The sequence below is a fragment of the Periophthalmus magnuspinnatus genome, chromosome 16, assembly GCF_009829125.3.
Source record: "Periophthalmus magnuspinnatus isolate fPerMag1 chromosome 16, fPerMag1.2.pri, whole genome shotgun sequence".
Taxonomy (NCBI): Eukaryota; Metazoa; Chordata; class Actinopteri; order Gobiiformes; family Gobiidae; genus Periophthalmus; species Periophthalmus magnuspinnatus.
The window spans coordinates 21,676,817-21,689,052 of record NC_047141.1 but is presented as its reverse complement, the minus strand read 5'-3'; the positions used below and the strand labels follow the sequence as shown (position 1 = coordinate 21,689,052).

General features: G+C 39.3%; 1 protein-coding gene across 1 annotated transcript in view; it reads right to left on the bottom strand.

Moving 5' to 3' along the window:
* LOC117383375 (RNA-binding motif, single-stranded-interacting protein 3-like) overlaps positions 1-12,236 on the bottom strand; it is a 118,277-nt gene that overhangs the window by 64,751 nt on the left and 41,290 nt on the right. The window contains exon 3 of the mRNA XM_033980539.2: positions 9,252-9,310. Coding sequence (XP_033836430.1) covers positions 9,252-9,310 — 59 coding nt within the window. The remainder of the gene's footprint in view (positions 1-9,251; positions 9,311-12,236) is intronic.

Sequence of the window (12,236 nt, the reverse complement as noted above, 5' to 3'; positions counted from 1 at the left end):
TTTAAATATTCTATCCAGATGAATATTCAGTTTACACAGACCTTCAGCCATGTTATCACTTCAAAACGTATCTCTTTTCATTGTTTATTATGACTTTACAAACATATAAAATTAAAGTTAATGTAATGTTTTTGCTATCCTAGTGCTGGTGCAGTTCATCGGTCAGAACTATTGCAAGTACAAGGGTTCTCCACACAGTTATCAGACAAATTCATATTTTACAATGCAGCAGGTTTTCTTAACTAGTTACGGATAAAAAACAAACCAACCAACAAAGCATAATCTCAACTAACCTCAGGGTCAATGCCCCCAGGGTCAGTGGTTGTCATTGTATGATGCTACTCTGGATTGTGAATTGCAAACAATAAACAATAAGGCAAGGCAAGTTTTATTTGTATAGCACAGTTTGTACACAAAGTAATTCGAAGTGCTTTACAGAACAAGAAAGACATTAAATCACAATAGAATAATCATTGTACAATTAATATTAAAAGAGAAGAGTGCAGAATAAAAAAACCCAAAACATTCAGTCATATGCACAACTAAGCAAAACCGTTACAACCCGTTTAAACACTGTCAAAGTAGAGGCCTGTCTCACATCTTCACGAAGACCCAGTTTTTAGCTGCATGAAACTGAAATGCTATTTCCTTACTCTGGGCACCAGCAGCAGGCAGGTCCCTGAAGTCCTCAGAGTGCAAGATGGTTCATATGGCACTAACATGTAGGATGTACTTTGGTGTTAGGCCATGGAGAGACTTGTACACAGGCAGAGCTGCTTTAAAATCTATTCTCTGAGCCACAGGATGCCAGTAAACAATAAATAAACGGTATCTAAGCTCTGAATCTAAATCTAAATGTACTACTGCAAACAGCCCAGTAGTGGTCAATGCCTGATCTCGTCTGATCTCAGAAACTAAGCAGAGTCTGGCCTGGTTAGTTCTTGGATGGGACAGTGCTGGGAATACCATGACCTACAGTGGAGCAGCAATGGCTCTAGTGGAAACTGTTGTTGTCCCCTTAGGCAAGACACATCACCCACATTGTCTAATATGAATGTGGTGTGTTTGTTGGCTGGAACCCAGAAAACATACTTTGCTTTATGAAGTTGAGTCTGGTCATTGGTGAATCTTCCTGCTGTGCGTAACTGACAGGTGGATTAGCCATTTGGTGACAGGCATGGTCGGCCCATATCAGAAAAAATAAAGAAAAAAATATATCACAGATTCAAATCTGATTGCACAGACATGTTTGACCGGGCTTGAGATGCACTGAAGGGCGTGGGGACCAGACTGATATCAATCTGTATAAATATACAAAGAGATATCATTTTGGATTTGCCAGGCAAGTGTGTTTGAGGATAGAGGGGGCATTGACGCAGATTAGTGGCCTTGTTTCTGTTAGTTTACCCCAGGGCTACATTACTATATTGCCACCACAGAGTATGGAATGAATGAGTAATGCACAAAATTGTAAAGCAACTGAGTGTTTGGGGAAAGTGCTGTATGAGACTAATGCATTTATAATCAACCAGGTCATATCCAGCTGTAACCCACAGTGAGATCAATCACTTCTTTTGGTGCAGGTTGTTTTCTTTAATACAATTACCTCCATGTTTTCTTAATGAAATCTGCATGTTTACGCACAATATGGCAATGTGGCACAGTTTCAAAGCCCCCCCTCAGCACATTGCCTCTCTGTACTCCTGCCCTACATTACACATACTATACATTGCTGTGCGTGATCTAATAGTGAAAGAATGCCCCTGTTTAAAAGTATATTGTGGCTTCCTATTCTCTGACACTATATTCCATTGGCACTAGTGAGGTCATTTTATTCCCATACCACTCTAAATCTGTCAGCATATAATGGTGCTCCTATAGCCACGGTCAATACTATATGCCTCTCCAGCAAGAGACAACAAGAAAAATCCTCCCACTAATGCCACGATTAAAATGATTCAGCGTCTTGTTCAAAGAAATAAAGCGGAGAGGGGAATGGGCCTTCGTCAGTCTCTGTTCTTTATAGGAGCCATGGCGTGAGAGTATGGGCAGTATTTGTCAAATTGTTGATGAAATGGGGATGTGCTCTACGCCCAACAGGAAGCGCAGAAGGACAAAAAGTCAGAACACACTAAAATCAATCTTCACTTGCAGTAACTCTCTCAAATTTGGCCTGGCAGCAAGACACTAAAGTTGTATTTTGGGTGTAAGTTTTAAATGACTTTAGTGCATGCAATGAAACAGCATCTGTTATGAGTGAGGTAGATGCTAACACAGTCAAATAATCCATATTTGGTACTAACAGCCCTATAAGTAACAGTGAAACTACACAGACTTGATTCAGGACATCTGTTCTTGTCAACTTCTCCCGAGATGGAAGCCATGTTTTTTCTGATAAGCACATGAGTTTTTTATTGTTCAAAGGGAACAAGCTGTGTTCAAAGTCAGATCTGCTCCACACACGCAAATATTTATACTTCTGCTAATGACAGACTCATTTAGCCCAACACTTTTTAGATTAGAACATACAACATACACATATTTGTACAAGAAACACTCATGAATATAGTCAGCCAAGAATAAACATTTACTATATGGCACTGAAATTGTATTCAGTGTTGATGCTAATTAGAAGTATGAAAAGTACTCACATGGCAGAGCTTTTGCTTGTTTATGAGAACCCCAAAATTGGCTATTGTTTTTACTGCATGGCTCAAATATAGAAAATAATTCAACACAATTTGTGCACTTTCCTTCCACTCAACACAAGTGCAAGAAGTATTCAAAACACATTGAATGTTGTGTAACACTTTATGATAACTACATCTAGTTAGCCCTAATAAGGCATGAAGAAAGATGTAATTCATAATGAACAAATACTTTAATTAACGGTCCTATAATAAGCAAAATGGATTCTTATGAGCTTTAATAATGTTATTACATCATGTGTTTTATTTCATTTACACAAGTTTGAGTAATCTTTTATTATTAGCCTGTTTACATCTACAAAGCTCAAAATGCTCTGTTCCACCTTGTGATGTCATGAATCAGTAGTTTTCAAGTTGAAATGATCTGAATGATTTTAATGAGGGTGTGTGGAGTTTAAAAACACAGTGGAGCACTTCCTGTATTACAAGGTGGAGTGTTTTCAGTGAAAGAAGAACTCAGCCTAAATATGCAGGATTTGTGTGTTAAACATGTGTGAATGAAACAAAACAAAACTCCAGGGATATTTTTGTAGAGGAAACATAGATCAGAAAATAGCATAATACGGGCCCTTTAAGCAGTTATTAAGCCTGAATCATTCTTGACTATTTGTTCATTAAGGTGTAGTTATTATAAAGTATATAAATATATTGTACATTGTCCAAATAATGTTTAATGCTTGCAGATGTCTTCAATTTAAAACATAAGACAAAGCACTCTGTCTCTATTAACTAAAATTAAAACATAACCATAAAGTGTACATACTGATTGGTCATATATTACACAAAATTGACTCTTGTGAGCTCTAAGTCATGTTAGAATGCTGTAGTTGTTTTTTTTTGTTGTTTTTTTGTTGTTGTTTTTTTCCCCATTCACTTATTTGAGTAACTCTTTATTATTAGAAAACATCTCCAAATCTCAAAATGCTCTGTTCCCTTGTGATGTCATGAAGCGGTAGTTTTCACCTTTTATCTTTAGATACTGACAATTCCAGGGCTGAAATTATCAAAATAATTATAGTGAAGGTGTATGGAGTTTAAAAACACAGTGGAGCACTTTCTATATTATTACATGACATCACAGGGTAGAACAGGGTAGAGTGTTTTCAGTTTTAGAGAAGAACAAAAGGTTTTTGTGTTGAATGAAACAAAACAAAAGTCCAGATATGTTTTTGATGAGGAAACAACATTATAACATAGATCAGAAAATGCTGGCAATACAAAGACATACTGTATTGACTAGAACTGCTGAGTCATCAGAAAGATAAATTTGAAAAAAAGCCTGTTATTCCTCGGAGAAGCCATAGGTCAAGTATGAGTGAAAATCCGCTCCTCTCCGGCTGCAGTGGTTTGAAGGACACTTGCGCTGATGGACAGTTTCCTCCATCACTCCTCCCACACTGACCAACCTATTATTTACACATTTACATTTAGAGCTGCCCTCTTGAGTCGGATGCAAATGATGCTGGTCTGAATAATAAGGATATTTTCAGGAAACGGCAAGCTGAGATTAGACTCATCTGTGGCCTTTCCTTCCCATCTGCGCCTCATCCACATGCTCACATCAAATCCATCTTGCTCAGTCAGCCCTGTCAGACGCATCAGTTATGAATATCAAATGATAACAAAGCACACACAGATCTTCATACGCCAAAATGTGTGCGTACCAAGCAGATTTACACACTCAGATAAACACGCACACTTCTGTAGCACCATCTAATCTACAGGGCTGCAGAGTCCTGGCCACGAGCTTGAGACCAGGCTCCTAGTGCAGAGTCTGGAGAGAGGAGGAAGAGGAGGGGAGGGGGAAAAACAGGAGACATGCAGACTGCGTAGAGGGAGGGAGCTTGTCTTTGGGAAATGGAAATCCTTTACAATCTAAAGTGGTTTCCTCTCCCTTCCTCCCTCCTCTGTGTCCTCTGTGGCCTCTGCCTCCCCCTGTGCTCCCACGCCGCTAACTAGAGAGCTGTCAGGGTATTTAGCATTGAGCTTGCTACAAAGCTCGGGACTTACAAAGAAATACAGAACAGTGTGACTGCTTCCACTAATAAAGGCACCAATGAGAAACAGGGACAGCAAAATATGACATAATATTGATGCAATTGCTGAAATAATACATAATCAATACATTTGTGGTATTTTTGAAAGCCTACACTTTTTAATGAATCTGAAAGCCAAAGTCTATTTTTTATCCGTTTATTATATTTAACTTTTATTATTCTGTGTTTTATGTGTCACAATATTGCCAAAGCACATTTCTAGCTGTTCACTGCCAATGGTAATAAAACTTTATCTGATTTCCGATTTCTCAAGTGTCAAACACATAACTAAATTTTGCGGTTAGACAATTAGACATTCAAAAGTGTAAAAGTACTTTGGCATCTCTGTTATATAATGGAAAGGGGCTTAATAATAGTACGCTTATTATCATTTGACACCATTAAAACAGTCTGAAGTGTATCCAGCAGACTGTGAAGACTTATTTTAGTATCGCTGTCTTTGTTTGTGAACTTTTCCTGAACAGAGGTGGCTGTCTGCTGCTAAATCATCAATTTCAAAGACTCTGCTTCCTCTTCTGTCAACTCCAGATTATTTTTACTATGGCCCCACCTCTCGGAGCCTCCTCACATCCATCCCTTCCTCTCCAACAGAACTATGTGCCAATTTGTACTCTCTTAGTCACGCTAGGCACTTATCTTGTCCCTACTGAATGCCTCCGCAATCAAACCAACACTTATCCAGTTGTAAGGCATCCTAATGGCCGGCCGATAATGAAACTGCTCATTGTGAGTTAACAACTAGCTGATGTAGAGATGTATGCAAGTGACATCACAACAGAAATATAATGCTGATGAAGGCCACATGCTGCAGAAACTCCGGTGCAGCGGCAGCGTTTCTCCAGATTAAATAATGAGTCTACTTTTGTTGTGGATGTATGGCTTTTGCATTCAAGAACAGCCAGTGTGATGTTTAGTATTCATAAAAGCTCGGAAGTCTGGCACACAGCCCTGGTATCAGATCTATAGCGCTGGCACCAATCGTACAATACACCTACCAGCTACTTTAACAAACATGAATACCCTTGTCGTCAGCCTGGACTCTGAATACAGATGGGAACAAAAATGCTGCATTTATTTTACATTTAAAAGTGGGTACAATGGAGTAGTTGGCTGCGACAGAGAGGTTGTCCTATAAATTAATTGTTTGCTACACAAAAACACAAATGAGATTTCTATTCTGTAGTGATAATTATAAAATGTTTTGTTTTGGGGTTTTTTGCATCCCTCACAGAGCTGTCAGGGAAAGCATAAAACTAAAGTTAGTCACTTGAGTCCAACTAAAACAACTGAACACAGCACTTTCCCAAAACCATGGGGCAAAATTTGTAAAACCAAATGAGATCTTTTCAATTTAACTGTAAAAGGTTAACTTTAAGTCTAAAAGTTGCAAATGGAGCTGAGAATTGGGCAGCCCATTCATAACAACACAGAAAGAAATAAAGCACATGTTTGAAGCATTGGTTAACAAATGAGTGTGGGTGGAGTTTAACATCCCTCTTGACAAATACACCAATTGCACATATCACTTAAGCTCTTGTTTTCAGTAAGTGCTAACATCCTTTATCAGGCGCTTCAAAGAAATATTTGATGGAAGGACATTACATTTTATTATGCTAAACTGCAGCTCACTCAAGTCTGACTCAGTGTCTCAGTTTTGCATAACATTTGTTATACTGCTTGCCACTTTGATTACATGATGTTTGGAGCATTTCAAGTTTAGAGTTTTATTTCAACACAAATAATGGTGGGAAATATTTAAGTAATAATTGTGTATTGCTACTACACATACCAAGTCTCTCTCTCTCTCTTTCTCTCTCTCTCTCTCTCTCTCTCTATATATATATATATATATATATATACATATGCACACACACACATATATATATATATATACACACACACACACATATATATACACACACACACACATATATATACACACAAACACACACACACACACATTTTATATATATATATATATATATATATATATATATATATATATATATATATATATATATATATATATATATATATATATATATATATATATATATATATACTTACACACACATATCTCAGGTATGAAAAACGGGACTGTGCTAGCCCTGTCATGATCCAAACCTACTGGTTAAAGAAACTCACTGCGCTTCGAAGGGCATACGATCCTCATCCGGAAGGATCCCTCAAAGGGTACAGTCCTATCCAGTAACCTGTCTCTCCACAACATGGAAGCTCATGTCAGGTACTGAGGCTAAGATAAGTGGGCACATGGATCAATACAAGAGTACAACACAGAAGGGCATCAGCAAAGATACCAGAGGAGCAAAACCCCAGCTCTTGGTCACCCCAAACTGTAGCACCTGTAAGACCAACTTGTGCACTGCCTGGATTGAAGGCCTATGACCCAATGCCACACAGATGGATTACTGAATGCCTGGACCTGTACAACATCAACAGGACTCTAAGAGCCTTCATTGCAAACTTGATGAGGTTGGGGAAAACCACTTGCACAAGTGACCATCAAATGTGGCATATACCAGGGAGGCGCACTGTCCCCACTGCTGTTCTGCATAGGCCGAAAATCCCTCGGCGAAGTCATCAACAGCACTGGCTATGGATACTGACTGAGGAATGGGGCGTCTCTCTCTCCTCTACATGGATGACATCAAGCTGTACGCTAAGAATGGGCAAGACATCGACTCACTGATCCACACCGCCAGGATCTACAGTACAGACACTGGATAGTCCACACAGAAGGGGTCTCACTCCCAGAAGGAACAATAGCAGACATTGATGTCAGTTACAAGTACCTTGGTATCCCACAAGCAAATGGCAACCTTGAAGAGGAAACAAGGAAAGCAGCCACTTACAAATACCTCCAATGAGTACGGTAAGTCCTAAGGAGTCAGCTCAATGGCAAGAACCCTGCCAGTAATCAGATACCCAGCAGGAATCATAAGCTGGCCAAAAGAGGAGATGCAGACCACAGATATTAAGACCCAAAACCTCCTGACCATGCATGGCGAGTTCCATCCCAAATCCAGCACTCAGAAACTATACATGAGCCATAAGGGACGAGGCCAAGGACTAATGAGTGTGTGAGCCACTGTCCAGGATGAAGCATCCAAGATCCATAAGTACATCAAGGACAAGGCCCCAACAGATGACATGCTCAGCGAATGTGTCAGACAGTGGAGTGCAGAGGAAGAGGTGCTGGAGGTACCATCATGGGAGGACAAGCATAGAATGTACCACAGGAACATAACTGAAGTGGCTGATATCAAGAAATCCTACCAATGGCTTGAGAGAGCTGGACTGAAGGACAGGACAGAGGCTGCACAGGAGCAGGCTTTGATCACTAGAGCAATTAGAGGCCCAGATCCACCACACCAGACAAGACAAGACCCAAAGTGTAGGCTGTGCAAAGAGGCCCCTGACACAATCCAGCACATAACAGCAGGGTGCAGCATATATGGAGCAGCACACCCATATATATATATATATATATATATATATATATATATATATATATATATATATATATAAAAAAAATAGAGAGAGAGCGAGGATAGAATAAATAGCTATATTTATTGAAATAAAGCACCAGTGTTATTACTTCAGTCTTTTACGCTTGAGGGGACATATTCATTGTTAAACATTCTAAAGTACCCTTTTTATGCCTTTGTTTTCTCAAGTTCTAAACTGTATGATCTGCTTAAGCCCATCTCATATCCTGATTACACACCATGGCCTGCCTCCAAACAGCGCTGTACACCTTTGAGCTGAGCTTTGGCAGAGGAGCAGTAATCACGCAGCACACCAGCTCTCTGTGCCTCTCCAAAAGCAGACGACTACAATCACATTGATTAGTGCTTTGTTCGGACCACTCCAACAATCAAACCGACCTCATCACCGCACACTTGAGTGGGCCCAGAGTCTATTCCAAACACATTGTTAGTGCTGTATGGTGTTCTCCATTTTGATTTGGTCAGTGACAACAATGCCGGCGTCTTGATTTGAAAAGCTGTTTTACTCTGAGTGTCATTAGGCAGTGATGCTGATATCATTGTTGAAAATGGCTGGAACTAAATTAAGGGACTTGAGTGAATGACTTGAGAGGTTTTGAAATCTCTCGTTTCACATAACTGCACATACTCAATAGTAAACACATGGTAAAGGCGCACTGGACAATCAAATCTAACTCATTTGTTTTCATTTCATGTCAGTCGAAAAGAGCTCTATGCCATTGTGAACCACATTGTGGATAAATTACTGCAATTAGGCAATGCCAAAAAGAGGAAGTGATTCATAACAAGAAAACCACTCCCCATATCGAACTAATTGGGCATCCATTAGGCTGCCATGTTCAATCCACTCCACAATGATATCTTACAAACTCAAACTTTCTGGGTCCCAAATCAAATCAAGAGTTTGTGAAGTGAGAAACTTGAACTGCTCTGAAAGTTTGTAGAAGTTCACTCACCTTTGCACTGATTTGTGTTCTTGTCAAGGATGGCCTTAGTTGATACAATCTTCCCATATCTGCAAAAATAAAAAAGCACATTTACAACATTTTAATTAAGTATATACATTTGAATTAATCTAGATATGTAAAAAACAACACATTTACTTCAAATACATCTTAACGAATTTCAACAATGCCAAGTAAGAAGCCCCAGTTTTTAAATCAAAACCTGGCAGGAGTAGACAGTGATTTTCAGATCCTGATTTGACCTAGTATACCAAATGAACTGCTCCTGTGGGTGATTCACACACAAACCCCAATAAGCCTAGTAATAAGCCTGCATAAGAGGATTTGTAGGATGTTTAATGGTAATGTTATGATAATTATATGTTAATAATATGTTTAACTCACAAGCACATCTGAAATGTATTTGTGTAATGTCAAGCAAATCAAATCTGGGAAAAAAACAAAAAAAACAAAAAAAACAAAAACAAAACAGACTCAATTCAACCCCAGGGATTCATGGGTGTATTTTTGTTTCCACACCTGTACACAGAGTAAATTGCACCTGAGAATATGGTAAAAAATAACTACACCAATCATTGCACGTTAGTAGGCAAGATAAAAATAAGAACTATGGTGATGAAATGGTTCATTCTACCTTCAGTTTTAAACTTAAAATGAGTGGTTCTTTTTGTCAGCCAGGTGCTTTACATATTTTGGCTACTTCCTGTAGCCTTCCTCAGGAGCGTCATGTGATGGTGTAGTGACATGTCTCATAGGCTGCTTTACTTCATTTTGCCAGACAGGGGAAACTTACGCCACCTACTGTCTGACGCCTCTGCTGACTGCAACTCGTATGTGACAAGGTGTATGCTCCCTTGCCTTGATTTATAAATCCATGAAACCAAAGGACAGAATACAACCAAAACACAAATGTGACGTAATATATATGAGATACCATGTCTATCATGCAACAAAACATATGTAGAGGAAATGGGAAGACTACTTGGAAAGCAGAAAAAAGAAAATCAAACAGAGGGTTAAAAGGAAAACAGTCAACAGACAAATAAGAGCAATAAAGCAGAAAATCTGAAATCAGACATATCTGACAATTGCAAAAGACAAAACCACATCATGGACTGAAATAATGTCAGGGTCATACGTGCTGAAGGCAACAAATACCACTGCTGGATCAGAGAGGCCATTGAGATCCGCAAACAAGCATAAATCGTGACCAAGGAGAGTACACCTGATCACACACATGGGATGCAGTCCTGGAGAAGGTGTCACACAGTAGGAGGCACAAGCTTCTCCTCCTGTCTTGCAAAACCAAGTAAAGCAGCCTACATAACACACCACTACACCATCATGTGACGCTTCTGAGGAAGGCTAAAGAAAGTAGCTGAAACATGTAAAGCAGATAAGCAAACGCTCCTGTCTGACACAAAGAATCGCTAATTCTAAGAACTATGGCGAGTTTAAACCAGCAGACTTCCCCTCTAACACTAAAAGAGTTTCTTACAGTTTCCTATCAGCACCTCTATCCATCGTGTCCTTATCTGTCCCACATCAGATCCCACCCTCAGGCTTATGCCCACAGACACTGCTGTATCTCATAACCTGCAATTTAACCAATCATCTGTGAGCCAGCCGATCCACAGAGTCAGACAGCCCCCATATATCTCTCCATCTGCCTGCCATTCATTCCTCCCATAGCTCAGCGCGTTTCTTCTTAGTGACATCTCAGCTTCGGTCTTTGTCTTCCTTTATTCCGCTCCCAATCCCACTTCTATTCTGCCGCTGCGCTCTGTTCTCTCAAAGAAGAAGTTAATAATGTTTCTTATCAGCGTTGTCTTTGAGTCCACCCAGATAGAGGGGTTCTGAGGGGACTGGGTGAGACAAGGTAGAGGAGAGAAGAGAAGGGGATAGAAAGGAAGGAGAGAAAGTGACTAGATCATCACCTGGCGCTACAGATGAGACTTTTTAATTAATGTTTTAGCAGCGGCACACAATGGCGGGGTTTAGAGCTGTGACGATCAGGCTGAGTGACAGACTGACAGGCTGACTGACTTGCCATCGACCCCAGGTGCACAGTGGAAGTGGCTGGGTGAAAAACAGGAGACAGGAGTGATTGAGAAATCAGGCAAGGATACAGTCAGCGACGTTTGTATAGAAGGGGGGGACAAAAGGTTGCATGAACTGGGCTGAACTGTTATTCACATTTGCCCACTATAAATCATAATGTTATCGGGGTGTTTAAAGGTGCACTATGTAACTTTTCTGGTGGAAGGTTCGCTGCATGACAGCCTCCAAAGAAATGTTATTTCTGTGCCTTGATTTTTTCACAATATAGCATTAAAGGTATCAATATCCATGGAGACAAGCGAGTGACACCAACAACCCAAGTTACATCAAAGCCCTGAATGAATTTTATTTTTGTAATCAGCGTGCCTCGAACAGTTTATTCAAGCCCTATACGATGTAGGATATTGTATTACAACAGGAAGAGGCTTATCTCAGTATTTAAATAAATTAAATTGTTATTCCCATTTCTAAATCATAATGCTGTAAGTTTAAAAAGGTTATCATAAAAAATAATGAAAAGGTTCATCAGTTTAACAAAATAACAGAAGTAAACTTGGAGCACTGAAAGAGAAGAGACATTTGTCAAAGTTCTGATTCTATCTCACAATGTAAAAGATATATCCTCAGACTTGGAACCTACCTTGTAGTTTAGGGATATTATGCTCTTTTTATTTTACCACAAAACCCTAGACAAATACAGACATACATAATCAAATTAACAAATAATTCAGATGGCAACTGAGCACTTAACAAAGTTCAATTGAGCTCAACAGCCCACTTCATATTTTGCACATACTAATATTTTTATTTGAACATAATTCAAACCAAAGCTAACCAGCTATCTGATAAATAACTTTCATAAAATCGTTGTTTTAGTCCAAACACATTTAAAACAAAAATTGGCCAGATTTTAAA